The sequence below is a fragment of the Echiichthys vipera genome (assembly GCF_963691815.1).
Source record: "Echiichthys vipera genome assembly, chromosome: 20".
NCBI classification, from domain to species: domain Eukaryota; kingdom Metazoa; phylum Chordata; class Actinopteri; order Perciformes; family Trachinidae; genus Echiichthys; species Echiichthys vipera.
In genome coordinates this window covers 13,540,706-13,565,180 of record NC_139845.1, presented here as the reverse complement: position 1 = coordinate 13,565,180, position 24,475 = coordinate 13,540,706, and the positions used below count along the sequence as shown (strand labels likewise).

Here is a 24,475-nt window from a genome sequence, read left to right as displayed (position 1 = left end):
TTTGTCACTGAGGATGGAGTGTGGGATTGCGTTACATACTGCCCTTCAGCTAAAGAAGATACTGCAATATCGTGTTGTTCCCGGTGGCTCTCCTGGTACTTTTTTTTTCTTCACTGAAAATGAGGCAAAGCTGGACCGTTGCTCTTGAAAAAATGCAATTCCCAGCTTCAAAAGGCCTCATGGCATGTGCATTTGTTCAATTTCTCACAAGACATTGGGTGATCATTGTTGGGAAAACATGCATATAAGGAGCAATCATACATAGATTTGATCTTATCCCAAATCACACAATCACACATTTGAAAGACAGATGGAGCAGAGTGAGCGCGACTGAAGAGAATGCAACCATCTTTATGATGTGTTCCTCTTCCATTACCCTCCTTAGAAAATAAATTGTATGCCCGGGCCAAATATGTCCATCTGCTTTCAGTATAGAGAAGTGTTTCCCCCCATTCTGTATCCCCATTTCAAACTTTGCCTTTAATTACATCTTAATATAGAAACACAGACTGCTCTACTACTTCTGCAGCCTTGACCACCGTTACAGAAGAGAAGAGATGTAGTGATTTCAAAACATTTGGCAGTTTTTATTTTAAGCTTGGTGACTGGATGTTTCCAGATGGATGGAAAAAAAGCACCTTGGGATCCATGGTTAACTTCTTCTTAACTGTTTATGAAAGATAGTTCCTGACGCAGTGGTGCAGCTTCTTTACGTAGAAGTGCTTCACCTCTGAGTCACCTCACATTGTCTATGGAGAAAAATGACCTGAAACAACAGCCAGTGGTGCCTGAAATAGCTCCACCCACTCCATAACTCCAATGTGATTCTTCGGGTGCACTGGAACAATAACATTTTAATTTGAGTTACCAAATTAGATTTTGTTTTTTAGTATCCCATTTCAAAAAATGGTTTAGATGCAGAGTTACTGTGTGTGCTTCTATTAGCTGGCTTTGCATTAGTTTGCAAATAATTAGTGCCTCAGGGAACAATATCTTCCTTTTTTAAAAAACAAAAACTAACTTAGAACTACGTATGTGACAGCAGGAGCAAACTGTCAAACTTTCGTACTAGCAGAAATATTTCCTCGTTGTTCAGGTACTGAAGGTTAGATGCTCATTTATCTGGATCTTTTATTCACGTTTTATTTTAGTTTTAACCTAAGAGGGTGACAGCTGCATTGCACTTCATTTGACTTGACAATTCAAATTCATTCTATATTGGAACATAAATTTCTAGCCAAATCTGATAAATGGCTGTTCTATTTCTTCTGGTTATACCGTCCAGTCATAACTAGTGTGTGTGCGTAGACGGTGTGTGTGTGTGTGTGTGTGTGTGTGTGTGTGTGTGTGTGTATGTGTGTGTGTGTATATGTGTGTTAACCTGTGCAGGGTCCAGGGGGTTGGGGAATATGGCGCTGACCGGTCGCTCTCGTGGAGACAGGCAGGCATTTTCTCTGGAATGCTTGTGTTTCTCTGCCATCTGGGGTGAACCTGGAACGGACAGTGTGAGATGTTAGAGCGCTAACACACGCACACACAAGAGAATGTGCAACACATAAGGGACCAAATAGCAGCAAGGTGTTAGACTATTACCCACAAATACTGGCAATCAGGAAAGGCCAATCTCTCTTTCTCTCTCCAAGCCTTTCTACCATTCGTTCAGCCTCACTGGCTCTACGACATGATAAATGGCCTGCCCCCTCCAACACACACACACACACACACACACACACACACACACACACACGCACACACGCACACACGCACACACGCACACGCACACGCACACACACACACGCACCGCCCGTTCCAAGCACACACCCTCACCAACTCAGTTAGACTGGACAATTACAACAGACAGAGACACATGTTAGACCCGGACACAGAGACAACAAGATAAACATGTAAAACACTCGCCTGCACCATTATTACTGCACTTTCCCTCACCTGATGTTAGCCACTGAATGGATCTCAAGCTATTAGCGAACACGATAGCACTTGGAAGGCTATCATATGAGCATGAGATACCCATCACTGGCTCTCGTTCAGATAAGACCACACAAGCAATAATTCTCCACAGGCTTAACAGGTAGACAGAGGCCACTTTTATAAGGGTGCCGCCCGCTGCCAGAAGCTCACCAAAGGGGAGTGAATAAGCTTCTATAAATGTCTTCCTATATCCGTACTTTTTTAATGATGTGGATCAGATAGAAACACGTTAGCGCAATTGAAACAGGCCAAGATAAGAAGGCGGAGAGAGAAGGCATTAGGTATTCAAACTCCACACTGTAGAGGGGGCTGGGGCGGTCTGGGCAGGACTGTAGATCCAAGGCGGATACTCCATAGAGCTGTAATCATCTCTTATTCTCTCTTGCATTTTCACTGGCTCCATGTTTCTTTCAACAGCATTTGTCTTCACGTCACAGCACATTTCATTGTTTTCATCTTCGCTCATTTCGTATTCTCTCTATTTTTCCACTCTCTAACTTTCCATTCAACCCTGTCTGCTTATTGTTCTCTCACATCAACCCCCCCTCCTGCTTATGCTCCCTGGCTGTCTTCTAACCTCACTGACCTCACCCGACAGGATGCTGCGGTGGTTTTTCAGAGAAAAGTGTGTTACTGAAAGGACAAAGGTTCAGTGTCCATGTCCAATGTGTCCAGCTGAACCTCTGTGTGAGTCACTCTAGAGTGAAATATCATCTAAAAGCTCACAGCATACAAACAGTGTAAAATTAGTGCTTTTGCCAGGTCTCACCTCTGGCACTGGACGGGGCTGAGCTGGTGACATTGGGCGAGGCAGAATGGTTGGAGCTTAGGCTTGAGGTAGACGGACTGGGCTGTAGGTGGAATAAAGACAACAACTAACTAGAATCAGTATATTATGAAACATTAATTATCTTTTATGTATGAAATCAATAAGCTTACTTCATAATATAGAACCAAAAAAAAGATGTTTGTAATGAAGTCTTTAGGGAAGGCAAATAAATATGACATTTATCTTCAGCTCAATAGCCAACATGTTATATGTTGTATCGTAATCCAACCCCGTTTCCAAAAGGATTGGGACGCTGCGTAAAAATGTACATAGTAACAGAATGAGATGATTCGCAAAACATTAAAACCCCATATTAAAAAAGACAAAGACAACGTATCAAATTCTGAAACTGAGAAATGTCATTGTTTTTCTTAATATTATATGACCATGATGAATTTGATGACAGCAACACAATTCAAAACAGTTGCAGAAGTGGCAACAAAAGAGTTGTGAAATCCTAAAGGAAAACACCTTGTGGAACAACAAGATCAATTAGGTCAAATGGCAACAGGTCTGTAACATGATCGGGTATAAAAAGTATTTCTGTAGTAAAGATAGAGAGGGATTTACCACTGTTGTGGAAATCCTTGCATGTGCTTAGGAACACTTCCAAAAACAAAACAGTTCCTCGCTGCACCCACAAATGCAGAAACCGTATATAAACCACATCCAGAAACGCCGCCGTCACTTTCTCCAGGTCCCGAGCTCATTTAAGATGGACTGCGGCAAAGCGGAAAACTGTCCTGAGGTGTGTCAAAATTTGAAATACTTTTTGGACACCGTGTTATCATGTCACGTATCATCATATGATGTGATCTTGAGGTTTGTGCCAAACCACATTCTGCACTTATAATAACAGCACGGTTCCGTAGTGGAGGAGTCCAGGTGCTAAACTGGCCTGCCTGCAATCCAAACTTGTCAATTGAAAATGTTTGGTGCTTTATAAAATGTTAAATACGACAAATACGACTAATCTGTTGAGAAGCTGAAGTCCTACATAAAACAATAGATTCCACTTTCAAAGTGATACACATGACCAACATTTGGAATGTGTTGCTGGCATCAAATTCTAAATGAGGACATCATTTTCAAAAACAGTCAAATGTTTCTGTTTCAACATTTGAAATGTTGTCTTTGTGCTATTTTCAATGCATGTGGGGTTTGTTCATTTATTCATACACAGCGTAACCAAGTGTTTGTCAGGCTGTAGTCAGGGATCTGAACACGAGAGGAACGGCCTGCTTCCTCTCGTGTTTTTTTCTTTGCTTGCTGTTATTCGAGGCCTGCCAGGTGCGCCGGACAGCTTGCCAGGAGATGTCGGCAGCTTTCCTGAATTGGCCAAATCTGATTTAGATTACTGCCCAACTCCAGCAAGCTGCCCTGGATGGACCACACAAAGCACTGTGTCCTTATTTGAAATCATCACAACAATTTTGCTTGGCCGGGCAAAGCTCCAAACAAGCGGAGAGAACGACAAAGAGAAAAGGTCAGAGGAGAAGAGTAATGAGGATGGAATGGAGTGAAAAGGATGAAAAAGTAGTGCAATATTGAAATCTTTAGGAAGCAGGAGGGCAAATGGACTCTATCTACTCCAACTACTTACTTTAAGAGCCTTTGTGTGGCTGTGTAGGAAGGCATAAGAGGTCACTTGTATGCATGTATGAGAGAGAGAGGGAGATTACCTGCATGTTGAAGACTTCATCCGAACTCTCCGACTGCCCTGTGATGTTACTGACTTCATTGGAGGCCTGAGACGAGAGAGAGGACGAGGAGTAGCGGTTCACCGCAGGGTAGCTAGGGAAACTGAGAGAAAGACACAGAGCAATTACTATGGCTTTCGGCGAAGGGACGTGCTTCATTAGCTTTCATGGGTTTCACTCACCGACGAAAAATTCAGCATGAAAAGCCGACAAAAAGGCAGGCAGTGAGGGGAAAAAGACAGGGACAGAAAATGTCAGTTTACGAGAAGATAATCGATGCAGCAATCACAGCATTTCATCAGGCACTTGTCAGCCAAAGGCAAAAGAGTAAAAGAAAGGTTTGAGAACAAAAGCAATGGGGTTTTTAAAAGAAGGTTAACGCGGAAGTTGTCACCAAAAAGGATTTCTTAAAAATAGATGTAACTTGTGTAGAGAACAAAAAGGAGATCAAAACTCAATAAGGAAAATGTGAAATGTCACTGGGAGACTGAGGTGATATTTGTGTGTGTGTATGTGTGTGTTAGTGTGGGTCTGTATGGTTGGCCATGCCCCCTGGGATCAGACAGTGGATGCAGAATGTCGCAGGTAGACAGAGTGGCAAGGTCACTGAACACATCAAAGAACACACACGTAGACACAAGCGTGTGCACATAGCCTGCCTGCTGGCAAGGCAGCAGCCACACAAATATCCCTGTCAGTGCCAGCCAACCCCATCGTATGCCCATATGGAGCCACACCGGTAAAAAAAAAACAGAAGGAAGACCAAAGCAAAGGCACAGAGCGTGGTGTTTGAGGTGAGGTGGGGGCACAAAAGACAAAAAGGAGGTAACACGTGACGAAGTGAGAAAACATGACGTACAAATTTAAGACTGAAGTAAAAGAGCTTTTGAGTGTTTTTTCCAAAGGTCCCATATTATGCTAATTTTCAGGTTCATTCTTCTTTCTACTTAAATATGTTTACATGTCTAGGAAACATCTTTTTTTTTCTCACACAGTCTGTTTGAATATACCTGTATTCACCATCTGAAACGCTAGGTTTTAGGACCTGTCTCTTTAAGCCCCCCCCTCCTGAAAAAGAGCAGTCTCTCGGTGTCTCTGCACCATCATTGCAGCCGGGGAATGATTGTAACAGCGCTGTAGCAGCACTTTCTCCCTATATATACAGTATATGTAGTACACTTTTGACATCATAAACGTACAGAAGTCCTGCTTGTTTGAATAAAAGTTTCTGAATACGGACTGTGTGCATTTCTTTGTAGATTGTGAGTACTTTCACAGTATTTATATAGCGCCTCAACCTACTTTTCTATGACATAGAAAAACATAGAAGACAACAAAATGAGACAAAAGGGGTCATCACCTCCGCCTGGCAACCCCTCTCCCAGCATCTGGGCTGATGATGTTGGGCACAGAGTTCCTGCATGTTCGTGGGCTCCCGTTGGTGAAGTGCACTGGGCTTGCGCGCACATAAGCAGGAAACTCCTGGGGTTTGTAAAAAAGGAGAAGAGGCAGTACACATGATTGAATGCATATTCATGCCCATTCAAGCAAATGCAGGTAAAGGAAGTCTGTTAAATGAGGGGTGGCTTTCTCCTCGCAGGACTAAACGGATCATTCATTAGGAATTCAAAAACACAGCAGTGGGCTTCTGTTGTCACATACAGCGTCCACTAACACAGGACAATCGTTAGGACAAGTAGAGTTGTTTTAATTACCATAAAACATAATTGAGCATCATGAAAGAAAATAACTTCTGTTTAACTTGATTTGAATCTGTTGTTGAAATACATTTTTAAAGATGAAGTGTCACTGTGTTTCATCTTGTGGCCTACCTGTATGCCAAGACTGGATTTCATCAGATGAAACTGGTCCACTAACTTCTTGTGGAGAGGTCTCATGTCTTGGGGAACAAACTTCTCATGCACGGTGAGGCCGTACTCCAGAATGTGTGCCTTCAAAAGAAAAGCAGATTAAAGTTTATGTTTATGACAAAAAAAACAAAACAAAAGAAGGACAAGTTAACCTCCCGGCCACACTAAAGGACTTGGACGTATTTCTGCAGTGATATGAATATTTTCTACTCATCAGCCTATTTTGTTTATGCCTGGAACGTTACTTGTTCCCCCCTTTTCCCATTATTATATTTCTGGGGGAAATAGTTTGGATGTGTCTTCCTTGGAAACCCGTTACACAAGTACATATCTTGGTCACAATTATTTAAAAATAATAAATAAGGGATCCTGATAAAAAATGTTTGTATGCGATACGTGTTTAGGTGAAAATAATAAATACTGGCAGATAAAGTGTCAAGCTCAAATTACTGTAAAGATTTCCACTATGAGTGTATACAACGCCTAATGTTTGCATCTCTTATTACAAACCTGTTCAAACATGAGTTCTCTTAGTCGCCCGATCTTCTCGCCATCCTCGGGGTGATTCATAATGTAGTCCTTCACAAAGAAGGCCTGCATGGAGAGACAAAATGCAGAACATCTGTTATGCACGCACCGGGAGCTGAAGCGGAAGGCTTTCTGCACTGCGGTGTTACCTGAATCCCTGCTGGGCTGCCACAGTGAATTACTGTCCACACAAAACATTCACGAACAAAACTGAGCAAATAACCAAACGGATTAAACTAACATCAAGCTCAAAGGGTGAGTAATGCTCCTATCTTGGATTTTTTGTGATTGTGATATTATTATTATCCAGTTCAGGACCAGACTATAAGTAAAACACTGTGCCAAATGTTGGGATCAAAGGAGGGATTTTACTTGATTTTTTTTTTACAGTCATGTTAATTCATGTACCCACTTCCTGTTTCAGATCATGTCTCTTCAGAAACATCATACTTGGGATTACAGACTGTGCATTCTATTCCCCTTTTCTAGACATTTACTTCAAAAAAGGGCAGCTCCAAGGAAAAACAGATAAGATGGCAGAAGAAGAGAAATGGCATGGTCTGATTTGTCATTTCTGCCATTCATACATGAGCCAGTCCCCACACCGTTTCCAATATCAACAACACTAGTGATGCGTCTACAGATTATGGTAAATCCCTCTCAAGAGGAGAGACGACGAGCCGATGAAAGGCCCGGATCACAATCTGGTTTCAAATCTGCTACAGAGGGAAACGCACAAACACAAAAATAAGGGTCTGAAAGGTAAATGGAGGAGTTTGTAAAAAAAAGATCAGCATGGTTCCTCTCCCAAGGACACAGCTGTTTATCTCCAAAGAGGTAGAGCCAGATGACAGCTGAAGAGAGAGAAGAGTCTCAGTGCGGCTTCAAACATGTCACACACACACACACACACAGAAAAACGCAGATCCCTGTCAATGAATGCGTGCCACTACGACTTGTAGACTATGAATCTTCAATAAGACAAGGAGGATTATTATTCCAGACGAACATCTGTAGATGGCAATCTTTCAACAACATATATTAGTATGCGCTGTGCATGATATCATGTCGCTCTCTTATTAAACCATGCAACAAAAATAGATAAGAAATGAAAAATATTTTTATTGCAACGTTATCACGCTCTTTATTAGCAATGTACTATGCGACAGTGCCGAGGTAGTAATTCTAAAAGAAAGAAGGGGCTGAAGGAAATTCTCCCCCCAAGGACCTCCGGAAGAGGCAGCGAAAAAGAATCAATAATCTGCTACGAGTGATGGAAATTTTTTCGCCCGGGCTGCAGGGAGTGAGTCCTCGCCGCGGAGTAGCTCAGTTAATCATTAGAAAAGTCCAATTAGAGATGGAACGCTGAGGGTGGGAATAAATCAGACGGCATTCCCCCTCAAGGGTTTCAGCTCAAACTAAAGCAATAAATCTGAATATTAATAATGACAATTTCTCATTCATTTGTAGCCGAGCAAACCCTCCACAGCTGTCAATCGGCATTACATTGGGAAATTAATAGATTTATAGGGCCGCTCCGTGGGGTACTGCATGCACTATTCTGCAAAGAAAAATGAGTGTTGATATCGGTGGCAGTGTGTTTGCTGCAGACACGGCCCCATCTGTCTCCCCCTCAGGCTAAATAATTGGGCGCTTTATATTGGGATGAAATAGGTGGTCAATTTTTACCTGAATGAATCCCGGTCATATCATGATAAACATAGAAATATATACATTATCCTGCCTACAGTGAATAAAAGTAAAGATATAAGTAAGTAAGTGTATCGGAAGCTGAAAATCATTCCATTTCTCTAACAAAATGATGGCAGTAAAGGTAGTAAGCACTTCAGAGACTCTTGCTTTTGTGGCTCTATCCTCCAAACCTTAATAGGCTACTTCAAGGCACACTCCTCTGCACAAAACCCAACATACAATCACAAACACATATAGTATATGCCCAGACACATACACACGCAGAAACATGAACCCCCACATACACGTTCCCAGTGGAAAAGGGTGGTTGCTATGCGACATGAGCAAGTCGCTGAGTTTGCTCAGTTTGTCGAGAAAACCCATTTTTAGACGCCTTTTCTCTTCAATTGAGCTCCTACTGGTTAAGAAATTGTACTGTTCTGTTAGCTTGCAATTGTCTGCTGACAGCGGGAGTGACCACATTCCAAGTTTTTCTCAACCAATCAGTGTGTGTGTGTGTGTGATGATGCACCACTTCAGTGTATAATATAGCAGCTGCATAAACACTCCCATCTCATTCATTCAGCCATTATTAGCCATGAATTTCTCTCTATTCTTCCCCCCCACTCCTCTATTAGTCATATTCTGACCTGACCCCTCTTTCTCTCCCATCCCACCATCCTTCCATCCATCCATCCATCCATTGACTGAACCCCCACCATCCATCCATCCATCCATCCATCCATCCATCCAACCCATCCCTACATTAACCATCCGTCTTATTTTCCCACTTCCACCCCTCCCTGCTCTGCACTCATCTATCCATTCTGTCCATCTATATCATTTAATCCGTCACCCAGCCATTCATGCATCCATCCATCCATCTGTTCATCCGCTCCCTGCCTCCGAAAAAAAACTTTCTGTCTCGATCAGTCCGTACATCTCTCCGCTGAAAACCCACCTTCGTGCATCATTAGGCAATCCATATGTCACCGCTCCTTACTCCTGCTACGGTCTCTAAAATCCAACCTTATCCTCCATCCATCCATCCACCCCTCTGTACGTACCTCTTGATAGCGGGCCAGCCCCCCGTTGACAGCGGCATCGATGACCCCATTGAGGCACATGGTGAGAGGGTTGATGTTCTGCATCTGCCGGCTCTGACACTGGGTGATCAATGTGCGTAGCTGTAAGTTCTTGTTCTCGATCACCTCGATGGCATTCTCCAGCGGGCTTACCTCCACCTATGAGAGGGGAGGTTGTGGAGAAATTAAAAGAGTTTCAAGGGGCCACTTCTCCTGTAGCTTTCTAACGTCTACATGCTAGACAAATCTGCACGTTTGCGTGGGAAAAGCTTTAAAAACGGTACAGATTTGCAAAAAAAAAAAATATATCTGTCTAAATTTCAGGCAAATGCATTAACCCCCCCCTCCCCCTATTTGACTGAGCTTTAGGTAAAGGTACGCACTGAATTAATGAAAATAAATACTGTAAATCATTATTTTATGGTCACTTTTGCATTTACTCATGGATGCATTAAAAAAATGTCCTTCCCTTTATCCCGCATGTCTTTTTCTCTCTCTTTTTCTCCCTTTTGTCTCACACAAAGCCTAATCCTCTTGCTAATTGAGCTTTTGTCAGTTCTGTATTTTATATGCCATTGCACTGCATGACCATCATAGAATAACATTGAGTTCACAATCGGCAATTTCACACCACACTCAGCAGCTATGCACTAAGGAATATGCGCTCAGACCAACAGAGAAATTGTGTTATGTTTTGCATATGCTTGATAAAAAACAGCATTTAAAACCTTCCCACTCCTTAGAGATCTGAATGAGAAGACCTAAGACGGAAAGTCTTTTAGGGGATTCACATGAAGCAATAGACTCGTGTCAAATATGATAGTGATTCCAGCCTATAAAAACAGAATAATTATTGCTTAAAATTTCCCAATACAAAGATCAATTCTAAAGAAATTGGACACTGGCAGTCAAAGCGAAGCAATTAAACTTTCAGCACGACATCTAATCTATCCAGAGGAGGAAATGAAATGTGTCTGATAGCCCCAAACTCACTAACCCCTTATGTCTTATGGCCTTATGGTCATTATTGTTGTTCGATGTAATGACTTGGATCAATACTTGGGTATTAGCTGCCAGTAAATTGCAACCTGCAAAAATAAAAGTGTATTACAGAGTATTTTGTGTGAGATGACTGTGTGTTGCAGTTATGTCTTCATGGTGATTTCATCAGAGGCAGCCACGCTCACCAGTTCTCTTTTCTCCACTTCAAACCAGCGGGAGATGCCTGGAAGACTCTGGACCAGAGTCAGGGTTGTCCTCTCCACCCACAGGCTCTGGATTAACACACAATACACTTGTTAGTAAAGACTGACTAAAAAAAACCCTTAAAAAAACAAAAAAATTGTTACTTCAGCCTGGATTTCAGCTTGGCTTCCCTGCCTGAATCCTGTTGGGTCTGACCCGACTGTAATTTTTAAAAATGAGATGAACCCTGTCAGGCTTTGCACACATTTCCTGTTTTTGTTTATTTTATTAAATGCAGACCTTATGGTCTATGTAATGTCATGAATAATGTATGGCCTGTGGACCACAACCACCTGGATATCTATTCAACGTAGACACATGGATAAAAAAACTGTTGAAATTTGTTCTAATGTTAGACTTGGACAAGTCCACTATGTGGTTTCATGTCGGGGTCCGGGTCTGAGTGTTTTTTTGGGCATGGTCATAGCTTTATACCTGTGAAAATACGAATGCACAATTTGACGAGCACGCGATTGCACAATGACTAAGGTTCTCTTGCGGACATCACGCAGTTTAAATCACTGATACACATATATAGAAGGAAAAACATGTAAAGTGCTCAGTGCTCCTACTGCCACAAACCCACTTGAAGGTGTAGGTCAGATGTCATGTCTTATATCTGATATCATCATTCATGTTCAACCACTTATCCTGTCAGCCAGCATGCTTGTCAATATGCCAACATCCCGCAAGGTTACTCTGACAGCACGTAAACTATGGAAACTCTTGCATCCACTGCAGGCTATTAAAATAATAGATTCACACTGTAGTGGAGCACCTACGGTCATTTTTACGCTTAACATATCCAGAGACAGGAAGAATTGGAAGTAGTCCAATATTTTTAAATGTAAGTATTCTATTTACTGACATCTTATTAATTGGCTCTTTCATTAATTTATCGAAAATATAGTTAGACAAAAAAATCTTGACTAAAGTTCCACATACTCGCTTTTTCTGGACCTGTTGGCATTGCGTGTCGCTGATGTTAAGCAGGTTTAATGACTGCCATGTTCACATGTAAGATTAGCATGTTAGCATGTTAGCATGCTGACGTGCTTATTAGCTCTACACTAAGTCTAGAGTTTAGAAGCCGGTGTCTTGCTCAAGGACACCCAAGCAGAGCAGACAAGTGCTGACACGCAGTATCGATCCAGTGTCGTCAGGTTGAAGAAGGGTCTTCCGACTCACTACACAACCATGCTGCCCTTTATTGATTTTCTGCTTTTTAAGGCCAAGAAATGCACCTGGACACTTTAAAAAAAACAAAAAAGTATTACAGTTTAAGAGCAGGAAGTTGAAAGGAAAAGCTGAAAAGTCTTGGCCTTTCTGCAAACTATTCCTTTTCCCTGCAGATAGAAACTTCTGTGTAATTTTGGAAACCACTTTCTTCTCTAATTTATTATGACTGATAACACCACATCGTGGCTGCTGCACACTCTTGTCCCAATGCTAACAGTTTATCATACATATTAATCCCACTGAGGGCCAGAGATATCCAGCCCTGATGGAAATGTGATACCGTGATTACATTTGGCCAAATAGCCTTGATGGAAGTGAGATGAAATGGCTGCATTGTGTGTATGTGTGTTAATAGCAGGGTCATAGTGGTGTGTGTATGTGTTTAGATTGTGTGAAGTGTGGGTTTGCATGTGTGTGTGACTGAATGAGGCTGTGAAGACTTAATTTGGCCCTGACTAGTACCCTAGTATAATTAGTGATATCGGATTCACGATGAATAAAACATGCGCTACACACAGACGAATACCAGGGCGCAGGTTCAAACTATCATTACCTACACAAGCCTATGATCGATGAACACAGTAGTTAAGGAAGAATATTAAGTTATTTCGCATCAGTCTACAGTGGAAAAAAATGCTAATTTATGATTTTAAATTCGGAAACATTAAAAAAAAGTACTCGTTATTTCATAGCACATGAAATTTTGCAGCTTCTCCACACGCTGTAAAAGGCTGTAAGTTCATTATCTAAAGGCTTGCTTTCTCATCTCCATAAAACTGACAAATTCATGAAGTGAAGAAGGGATGAAATTACAAAAATGTAGACAAATGTCTCTGTCACATTGCCCCCTTTCCCTGTGTGTGTGTGTGTGTGTGTGGTATGTCTTTTTTGTGCTTTGTGCGTCAGCGGCTGTCTATCTTCACCATCTTCTTTCTTTCTAGTGCTTTTCTTTTTTCCTCCCCCCACCCCCCCCCTACAGTACCTTGAACTCGTTCTCCTTGTCTTTGGTGCCCTTATGAAAGGGTCGGTCATATCTGAACCTCCAGATGTGATTGAACTTGTAGAAGCTTTTGATGTTGTCAGGCACTCCATCCCTCTGCAGCACATCCTGACTCTCCGGGATGGGGGTGACGGCGTAAATCTGCAGGTCTGGAAGCAGCGGTCGTTAAGGAGAGCACAGGAGAGTGACAAAGGAAAGCACTAAAACTGACAAGAAGTCTCCATTGACCTGAGAGAACATGGTAAATAGTAGATGCACTCACGACAAAAGGACAAGGACACACGGGCAGGGGTTTCCTGGGTGGTTAAGTATGTTTCTCTGAGATAAGTACATATCTCCTGCTGCATATTTTGTTTCATTAGTCAAACACATCCACATGGAAACAATAACCTGCCAATCATGTATTATGACGAGTCTTTTGCCTTTTGGGTCTCCTGCCAACCCCCTACGTACACACACACACTCCCAGAAGGACGCATGGATGTCATGCTTGTACACATCAGTGTACTCAGACCACAAAAGAAGACACAGAAACAGAGGAACAAAACAGAGAAACAAAAACACAAAAGAAAAAAAAATGCCACAGGACAGAAGAGGAGCAGGAAGTGATCTAATGTTTTTCTGCGCTCCCATGTAGTACAGCTAAATCCGAAAACAAACTGTGTGGAAATTAACAGTATAGCTCTGTGAGTTGGCCACTTATTTAAGGGTAGAGATTTGTTTCAGTCTTTCGATCTGCACACACCAGCGCTGAGGTCTGTTCAGGAATCTCGCATGTAACCCTTAATGTGTGCATGTTTAAATGTTGTTTATTGTTGCAATAAATGCCTTGATTTAAAGATGTACTGTATGCCAACTTTTTTATTGTGCTCTTTATTATGATGGTGGTTTAATATTATGTAAACGATTGGATTATTACTGTTATAACTCTACTTAAAGTCATATTTATGGATATTACTAAAGCTGCCATTGTATTAAATAAACAAATCACTCAATAAATAAATACATAAAATAATGAAGAAAAAGAAGAGACATAAAATGCTCAAGTATAAAATTATTTGGAAATTAATTTACAGAAATAGAAAAATGAATAAAATGTATTTATGTATATTAAAAAATACTTATTTTTGTATTTATACATTTTAATATTTAATTATTTCCCAATGTATTATTTTCTGTTTACCTTTATGAGCTATTTTATTTTATTCCCCTATTCATTTCTTGTTTGTTTTATTTCTGTATATCTTCACCCATACTTAAATGACTGTGCGTGTCTCGATGGGGTTCCTTAACAGCAATTGGTTATTTTTAAATATACTATTTTATTATTTTAATTAACCTTCCCATTTATTTGATAACTGAGACTTTGCTTTCTTTCTTTATTCAGTCATTAATTAATTTTTATATAATGGCAGCCATACATACATATTTAGTATCATAAGATATACGTGTAATGTTGGATTGGCCTCTTTATAAACAAAACAGTATATCCTAATGTTCCACCAACTGCCACACATCAGAAGGTAGGCAGGCATGTATGCTATGGAGTCTCGCAGATAAAAACCCAGGGAAAAGTCCTTGAAGCACTGATTGCTGCTTGTAAAGCTTATTGCTACGACATGAGCACAATGAAACAACCAAGGCAACCCAGATGACGGAAGTATAAACATTTAAGAGCTTCTCTTATCCAGATAATATATATATATTGAAAAGTGTGTTCCCAGTGAAAATTCCGCCCTTTAGGTTTGTGCTGAAGCATATGCATATAATCTGTTTGGGAGTACTTTATTGTATGAGTTTCTGTACGCTGCACATAATTTGCAGAACAGAATGTGTGCATTCCTGTGAATGAGCCTTTGAAAATGACGAGAGATTGCGACAGATAGAAGGAGGCACGGAGCCTCATCACAGGTAAATGCGTGGATGTAAACATAAAGTGTGCTGTGAGCATTAAGTGCATCTGTGTATGTGCGCACATATGTATCTATACTGTGTAGCTGTCATTTTTTTATGGATTGAAACACATTCAACTGAATTGATTTTCTATGTGCCTCTTTCTATAGCAAGGATACACTGTGCGTCTGCCTGGTATATGGTCTGGTCCGGCTGGTTGACGTGCTGCATGGCGATGGCGTGGGGGAACTCGTTGAGCATCCGCTGCTGGAAAGCCTCCAGCCTCTCGTAGTCATGGCCGCGGCACACAAACTCCTTATTCTGCAGAGGGAGGGAGCGGAGAGCGGAGTGTGGGGTTAGCCCGACATCTAGTGGTCACACACTGCGACTGCAACTCTCCACCGAGGACAGGGCCTGTTACATCATTTTATGGCATTGAATAAGAGTTGCTGAATGTCACCTCAGACCGGAGGAGTCTTATATAAGAACATTTAATTTTTTCTTCTTTGGAGAGGGTAAAAAGAATCATTTTATTTAACTTGACAAAAAAAGGAGTATGAAAAAGAGGGAATATGAAGATTTCTTTACCCGTAAGAAGAAAGGAAACTTTTTTCCATAGAAACCCACACGGAAGAATTCAGGCTCTAGCCTTTGCTGGTCCATGATCTTGTCATAGAGAGAGGCTTCCATCATCTGGCAATGGAAATAAAGGACACTATTAAATATAAACCAACAGTGTGCATTACGGTAAGACAAGCAACTACCAATGCTTCTTCAGCGAGTGTCTCTATAGTGTGTTCAACTCACAACTCACCCTCATCTTGCTCAAGTTCCTGTAGTCGTAGTAAGACTCGTATTGGTCAGCCAGTTCTCTGCAAAGGATGATGCCATTCTCCCAACACTGAAGACATAAAAACACACTGTCACACACACACGCACGCACGCCGGTTTTTCCTTTGATTTCGACTTGTATATATGATGAATATACTGTAATGCTCTGCAGTGGTGCTGCGAGTCTGGATTTCCCCCACTCGATGGCACTGGTGAGTCAACAAAATGGAGAGTCTTCAACTAACCTTCTCATGCAGGCACACACAGCAGCGAGCCATCTTGCTAATTAAATGAAAAGCTTTTCTTTCTTGATCCCTACGCGGCAGCATCGGCAGATGGCATAGCTCGTGAATGCAGAAGGAAATTGGACTATGAGTAACGAGGGGAGCGGTTTTAATGACTCTACAGAGCTGTGTTATTTCATCAGGGGATGCTCAAGTTCTTTTTGTGCGTGTGTAATTTTGGAGGCTCTCCATAATGCCACTTTTTTTCCTGAGTGCGCAGAACAGTGGCAGAGGTAGTTAGGATAAATAGATGTAATCAGTAGAGGGGAGTAGAGGGGAGGTAGACAGAAAAAACAAAACAAAAAAAAGCCTGTGAAATACTTCTCTGTTGCATCCTGAATCAGCTGATCTCTGGTAAAGCTTGCAGTCTCTCAGTTCATTCTTAGCTGCTGTTTCCAAACCAACCCACCGATGCAAGTCACGCTTCACCTGTCAGTCTCGCTGCCACAATATTTCTTATGGAAACGGCACAGGATATTGTGGGACGGTATGTATCCCGCTTTAATTACAGCCGCCAGCGATTCATCAGATTAAACCGCGGAGGTGTTGACGCCTCAGGCCGTTGTCACAGTTCACAACAGGTAGAAATGAAACGTCTGACTGCAAGTGACACATAGTCACAGCTCTGCTCTTTTCTGAAAGGGATCATGTCTCCAGTAAACAAGCGGGGAATTCCATTTCTCTAATCTTCCATTCATGGCTATTAATGTTTAATGAGTTTATAAAGCTTACAAGATTAAAATCCACATATTTATAGCTGGTATGTATTTACTCTAAACTAAGCATTAATATTTTGACTGCGCTTATACTTCAACTCAAGGTTGAGTTATATTTTACAAACTGAGTGAGAATTTGACATGCAACGTCAAGAAACCACTTGTCTTGACGCTTGTATGTACAGTGTGTCTCTAAGTTGGTATCTACTAAAAACAGCAAAGTAGTTGATTCATTTTTACCATACAAAATCAAATTGAGGAGGCACTAGTTTGATATTTTCTCATATTGCATTACATACTACTATAAAAATATATTAAATACTATATGAAATAATAATAATAATAATAATAATAATAACAATAAGAATACTATATTACTATACTTTGTTATACCCATACTTTACTGCTACTTTATACTGTTAAATTTTACACTCTATATTCCATCAAGTGCTTTATTGCTTTACTACATATTATGTTATATTATACATTCATATATCATCATAATTTATCATATGATAATAAAGTAAATTAAAATCCCTTCTTCTGATAGCTGCATGATATTCTGTTGTAGTTTGTTTAAGGGCTTTGTTGTTCTGATTACAGCCTTCTCAAATTATTTGTGAACAGCAGGCGGCTCCTATGAATAACACTCCGTTGATATGGACGAAGTTCTGATCGTAGACTCTGGAGGAACATTTTCGAAACTAGAAAAATCATTTTTAAAATCAATATTTTTGGTCAAATTATTGATCTCTTTAACGAGCAGCTGTGTAATAAGTGGGGTAATGTAGAGCGAGTGGATCATTATTGCAAATCATACCCCTAAGAGTCCTAGGGGGATCAACCTGGCAAAACTAACTAAAACTAAAATTAACTGGAAAAAATGACCTGTACACTCTCCATTTATCCCTTAAACATTACATTTTTACATTAATACAGAAAAAACAAGATGTGCCATGATTTAATTAATCATATCAGCAGTGGTTTACACTGATAACAAAGATTAAATGACTGCACGACTGTCATTTTAATCTCACCACGGTCACTTTACCTTGCATTTTTTGTCTCCATATGTTCTTGTTCTTGTATAGTTTTTCTGTTGTTATTTTAATTCTGTTCTTATTTTAGTTTTGAATGTGCTGTACTTCTTGTTTATTATTTTAGTTGTCTATGTATCCGTACTACTGCTGACTTTGTGCTATTGTTACCAAATTTGCCCTCTGACGATCAACAAAGGTTCAACTTATCTTTCCATAAATGTGACGCAGCAACTGTCTTTGAATACTGTGAAAAAGCGCTAGTGTGAGGGATTTTTATGCTTCTGTATAACAGTTGAACTACTGCAAATGTAAAGTGCAGTAAAATGTTTGTGTTCATGCTCACCTTCCCCCTGTCAAAATTCTGGACGATAGTGAGATGCAGAAACTCTTTTCTTTGCCACTCGCTCTGCATTGGATAGTTGAGGAACTCTCTGAGGGGTCTGTCCGACCACTCCAGTAACTCATCGTAGAGCAGCAGGGTGTACGATGCCTCTGCGACACACACAAAACAGACCAACAGTCAGGAGATTATATGCATATTATGTAAGGGAGCAGTTGAGAAGAATATGATTGAATATACAGTGCTGTAAAGGTAAAAAAAAGATGAGACCGCTATAATGTATCTTTAACACATGCCAACACCCACACTCATACTGTATGTTAGGGTCATTCCTTTCGACATACCCGTGTAGTTTTGTGCTTTCAAGTGCAGGTCGTACAGTTTGTGAATGTAGCGGATGTACATCTCCTCTTTGTTCAGCTCCGTTTTGTAGAAGTTCTGACAGGAGCAGTGGGTGGTTCGGTGATGATTGAGGACAAAAAGAATCACAACAGAGATGGGGGGGTTAAGAAAATTATCGAGAGAGTTGGAGATGCAAATGAGGAGAGATTTTAAAAAGTGACAGATTGTTCTTTGGGAGAGGTACGACAATATAGCTGCTGATCGTCTGTGACTCCTGATCCGTCTGCCTACACAGCCAGGTGCTCTTACAGATGGCTGCAGTTACATAAGAAAAAACCTAGAAGGCAGAAGGGCTATAATATATACAGTATATATATGAGCAGACAGGGAGGTAGAGTGACATTTCCATTTCACAGATCTTTTGTCTCATTACGCTGTCGGGATACAGTGACAGTTTCAGCAAAAATGTCATTTTGTTTGTTTTTTTACAGAAAGTTACCAGCTTCAAGACACTATTTCTGTTGAATATACTAAAAGATGATATAGTTTTAGACAGCCAAACAGACTCTTGGAGTAACTGCTACTCACCAGTAAACTGACAGTACAGCCGATCTTTTTCCCATCCACTTCTCCCAGCTTCATGCAATCCCTGTGAGAGAAACATCATAACACATGCAAAGCTATGACTTCAGTGGCCGTGGTGGTGGGTGAGTGGGCATGTTAATTGAGAGATTGTATGTGTGCACTCTCACCTATAGTCCAGCAATCTCTCCATTAAGCGAGTGACGGTAGCAATCAGAGAGATACCGCTCTCCCTCCAGGTCTCTCTCTCAATCTTCTTCAGCAGGCTGGAGGACAAGATGGGAGGTGTGTTAAGATCAAAAGGGACAAAGAGACAAAAGAGAGCAAAGGGGAAAGGAAAGGAAAGGCGAGGGGAAGATGGGAGGAATCACTAAAAAAGAAAAGTAAGCGAAGCAAAAGAACTCAATCCCAGTCACACCAGTATCACCTATGCTTGTTGGCCTGCCTGTGGGAGCTAACAAAATAAAATCACAATAGCTGATGTTTTACCACCTGAAAATATTATTTTTTAAAGAATTGATTGGTTATCTCAACTGGACAAACACATCAGAGCTAAAAACAAAAATGGCTTTTGGCTGAAGTTACACCCTTCCCGCTGTTCCCCCTCACACAGACGACAACAGAGAGAACAAAGAGGAGAGCGTCTTACCTAGGGTACGGACCAAACAGAGGAATTCTATTCCAGGCGGGGAAGCATAGGTGGAATAAATTAATATTAATACGATTAATATTAGCACACACTCACACAGGTTAGTTAAGGGGTTAGTGGAGTTACTAGAATGAAAAATAAATTAAGAAACTAAATCAAATCAATTAAGCAAGAAAAGATAAATGTAGGCTTAAATCATAAATAAGCATACAACTAATCTGCATTCATGAATTAGATACTGGCAATTTAATAATAATAGATACTAGTGCATAATTATATTATACTGCACAATATAGATATGTAGGTTTAATAATATGCAGTGAAATGACAATATTTTCTGTACTGTTTTACATGTAAAAATGGTAGGAAAGTGAATGATTGACTGTGAAAGACAAAGGGACAATTGAAATACTTATCAAGCTCACACTTTGCATTGCATCTATCTGATAGTAAAAGAGACATACAGTGTAAGTGAATCAGAAAAAAAATGGCTTTGTTTTATGTAATAATGTTTTCGGAAGCTAAGTTGAAATGTAGGGCTAAGTCCAAATATAGTAGTCCTTTGCAAAGGTGGACATATGAGCAAACACAAAAAAAAGACACACACACACACACACACACACACGAGCGTGAGCACATGCAATAAGCATGCAGGACCACAAACCTGCAGACACAAGGACAGAGTGGACGAGTACTGGCCACAGAGGAGGTGGGAGTGAAGATGAAGGTGAATACTCATCACTTACCTCTCATTATTATTCTACCAATCTACTCAGTAGAAACAGTTTCAAATAAAGACCTTTCCTTTGCCTATACTTTAAACTTTAAAAGCAGTGTGAAGGATTTGGTGGCAACTGATTGCCCCTTACCTCACCCCTAGCTTTCCAAGCATAAAGGGTACCCTACGGTAGTAACCTTAAAAAAGGCAAAAGGCCCCTTCTCGAGAGCCATTGTTTGCCTTCTCCATTTTGGGCTACTGTAGAAACAGGGTAGTGCAACATCGGGTTCTGTGAAAGAGTAACTCCTCCCTATGTAAATATGAAGGGCTTATTCTAAGCAAAATGAAAACATAACCGTTCTTTGTTTCAGGTTATAATTAGGGCTGTAGAGCAATTAATAAAAACTGTTTTATTAATTACAGGCTTTGTCATCAATTAGTCTAAATTAATCGTATACTGTATATCAATATTTGACATGAGAAGAATTCAAAAAATATTCAAATGGATAAGCTGAAAAATGTGCACGCAGGTTGAATTATACAGGGGCGTTCGAGAGTCTGCTAACCACTACGCTAATTTAATTTATGCAATGCAAACGCTGAGACACTGCACCACTATTTCTCCCATCTCAGCCGAGAATGTGGAGTTATAATCGAGCAGTCTGTTGTGCATAGACGTCTGTGTGGTTAAGCGGTCCCGGACCGGTGTCACTTTGTTTTCAGGCGACTGTCCCACTGAGCTCTGAGTCCCTCTGCTTCATTCACTGGGCCAGGCAACGTTTACAAAGCTTCTTTGGATTGGTTGTATGCTCAGTGATGTACGGAGTCAAGAGGCATCGTAGAGCACGATTAATCTGACTCTTTTTTGGCTGTGTTATCTGTGATTAATTAGTCTAGTGAAATGAACATGTTATTTTGACAGCCCTAAATCCATTTCTGCCAATAGAGCTCCATAAATCCCACACATTGGTCCTCTTACACATTTAGCAGTTTGTATTTTTTTATTCAGAATCAACGAGCATTCCCTGAGCATTAATGCTGTTATCTGTGCTCTTTGGCTGTCGTTTCCAAAGTGGTATACTCAGACAAGTCCACTTACAGAGAAAGTGGCCATTTACAGAGGAAAATGACTTACGAAGCCTTGTGTGGGTCGTATCATTTCGACCATTGTACTCAATCAACGTGTATTTTCTGTAAGTGAATGTCCCCTTATGTCCTAAACTGGCCTCTTTATTTAGGCCATTACTTTGACTTTGCTGTTCAGCTTGTTCTCGAGTGGCTCCCTGGGACAATTAACATAACACACTTGCCAACTTTCTCAATCCTTTTTTCCTTTAAAATCCAGGGTAATGTCAGTATGTTTGCACCTACATGTCGGTCATCCCAATATTTCCTGCATCTATCGCTGTTCCTTTCTCCAACTCACATGCTGTTGAAGAGCTCCCTGTACGTCTCATCTCCTTTGCCCTCAGACATCAGACTGTCCAGCTTGTCGATCAGCTTGGCCTCCACCTGTGGAAATAGAAAGCATTTAAAATCTCAAAAGGGGGCTGCTGGTTATTGAGAAAATGACAGAGAGGAAGAGCAGCGCAGGTGGCTTAGAGCTTAAAACTGAATGGCACGGCCCATCAAATCACTTCACATTATGTCAATGTCAATCATGCGTCAAAGTAAATGCGATTGTCCCTGACATGTTTTCATTTCTATTCTTGCATTCATGAAAAAAAGTGTATCGCCATCAGCAGAGTGCAAGAAAATTCATCCTGTGCATTGTTGGGAATATTTCTTTCTTATGAGTTACTTTTGTTGGGTATATAACGTATATATCATGGAGAACATCTCGCATTCGCATTCATCACTTACCCACATTACTGTACATAGCATCTGGCATCTTTGTTTTTTTTTTTACCCGAAAATTGATTGAACTATAGCTAATGACATTTACAATTAAAGCTATGTGAAAGAGTAAGCTACAATTACTGTAGTTTGATAACTTAACCACAATGCAGAATACCCCAACTGAAAATGTCAGATTCTAACATTTGCAGTGATGATAATTTGATGATGGAAATGTCAAATAAACATTACAAGTTAGTATAATTATTCTCAGCAAAATTATGAGGAAAGCTACAGCGTCCTATCAGAACCATCGTATGTAAAAAAATAAATAAATAAATAAAAAGGTGGGGGGTAATATTTTGAGAAAAACTCTGAAATTCAAAGATTGAAGTCATACATTTATGAGAAAAAAACTTGGATAATCTCTGAGATGAATGGAAAATAGAGTATATAAGATTAATCACTGGTTCTCAAACTGTGGTACTCGTACCACTGGTGGTACTCAAGCTCTCTCTGGTGGTACTTGAAGGAATCTCAAAAATAAAAAAAGGAAACATTAATTACTACATTACTAGAATACTTAAACTTTTAGGATCCTTGAAATGTAAGTTTAGCATTTCCTGTCATATTTTTGTTTCTGGAAAGTTTCCAGCAATCCACAAAAAATGTAGCATCCCTTTGCAACCCTAGCTGTAGGTCACCTACCACATTTTAAGAATGCAAGGTAACTGGAAGGTAGGAAATCAATGACACCTCTTGGTCTGTTTGATCAAATAGATCATTCATGTAATAAGATCGGAATTACAAACTAAACTGTGATGGAGAGATAGTGAGCAGAGGTAAAATGATATGTTTGAAAACACTGACATGTCCCTTCTGATGATTTCCTTCCTAAAGCATGGCTGTGACTGAAGACAGTCAACAATAAATAATCTTCTGATAAGGACTAAACCTTCCTGTCTGCAGATGAAAAGGGGATCTTAACATTGGTCTTAGTGGTGGTACTTAGAGAGTCTGATATTTTCTGAGGTGGTACGTAATGCAAAAAGTTTGAGAATCACTGCGATAAGAGATGTACAAATGTAGAAGAAAACAAACTCTTGAGATTATAAATTTTAGAAAAAGACTGTTTTTTGTTGTTCTCAAGAAACCATATGGCTTCACTTTGCAGGGCTGGATCAACCTCATCACACCACAGACAATGTTTTTGTTCCACCTACAACGGAGCTACTACGCAATCATAGGAAAAGCATATATTTTCAATTTACAAAAACCTTATCAGACTCTGGTGCTGTCGCTAATAATGAAAGAACGAAGGTTCCAATAACCTATCAATAAAAGGGTTAACCTTGCGATTAAACATATGTTTCAGGCAAGTTAATGTATTTTTAACAGCTTTGTACCTGTTTGAAATTGCCACTGCGTCTCTGCTCCCAGTCCATCATGTCATGGAAGATGGGGATCATGACATTCCTCAGATCAGGCTGAGGCACAAGCGTCACCTCCAGGAATGGACCAATCATTGCTGGGATGAAGTTCAACTTGTGTTCCCCTGGAGGAGAGACAGAGGTCAACAGAGATGCTGGGCTCTCACTTTATCCCTGAACACAGTGTATTGTTTATTGCAGAGGCAATTTGGCCTCAGGAAAGCAAAATTCTTCTCTTCAAAACTTTCAACTACCCCAGGCTGCACTGATTATTTGATTTAAGTGCACTGCACTCTAAAAAAATTGATGCCGTATTTTAATAATAATCACAACGTCTGTTTTATTTAAAATTCATTATTGTTAGTGGGGAGACTTCCACTCATAGTGACATCAAATAAAACAAAATAAAGTGACTCCAAAGTGCATGTCAAAAACACACTCTAATGCACATAAAAACTCTAGAAATGATTATAAAAACACAAAATTGCACAAATCCATCACAAACTCAGGGAAGAACAAAAGGTTAAGAGCACCCAGCAGGTTGCCATGGTGACCCATACTGTAGTTGTCGGCATAGAGGGAAAAAAAGTTTTGTTTTGGTTCCCATCAGCACAAGAACAGAACATAATTGTCTCT

General features: G+C 40.3%; 1 protein-coding gene across 2 annotated transcripts in view; it reads right to left on the bottom strand.

Annotated features, from left to right (window-relative positions):
• dock4b (dedicator of cytokinesis 4b) overlaps positions 1-24,475 on the bottom strand; it is a 117,048-nt gene that overhangs the window by 9,187 nt on the left and 83,386 nt on the right. For both annotated transcript variants that reach the window (XM_083935012.1, XM_083935013.1), the window contains exons 31-48: positions 23,816-23,964; positions 22,000-22,085; positions 19,377-19,472; positions 19,213-19,273; positions 18,627-18,720; positions 18,286-18,434; positions 15,886-15,972; positions 15,660-15,764; positions 15,251-15,392; positions 13,161-13,327; positions 10,882-10,968; positions 9,677-9,853; positions 6,900-6,983; positions 6,351-6,470; positions 5,879-6,000; positions 4,501-4,621; positions 2,759-2,840; positions 1,382-1,491 (exon numbers count right to left, since the gene is read on the bottom strand). In XM_083935012.1, coding sequence (XP_083791138.1) covers positions 1,382-1,491; positions 2,759-2,840; positions 4,501-4,621; positions 5,879-6,000; positions 6,351-6,470; positions 6,900-6,983; positions 9,677-9,853; positions 10,882-10,968; positions 13,161-13,327; positions 15,251-15,392; positions 15,660-15,764; positions 15,886-15,972; positions 18,286-18,434; positions 18,627-18,720; positions 19,213-19,273; positions 19,377-19,472; positions 22,000-22,085; positions 23,816-23,964 — 2,039 coding nt within the window. The remainder of the gene's footprint in view (positions 1-1,381; positions 1,492-2,758; positions 2,841-4,500; positions 4,622-5,878; positions 6,001-6,350; positions 6,471-6,899; positions 6,984-9,676; positions 9,854-10,881; positions 10,969-13,160; positions 13,328-15,250; positions 15,393-15,659; positions 15,765-15,885; positions 15,973-18,285; positions 18,435-18,626; positions 18,721-19,212; positions 19,274-19,376; positions 19,473-21,999; positions 22,086-23,815; positions 23,965-24,475) is intronic.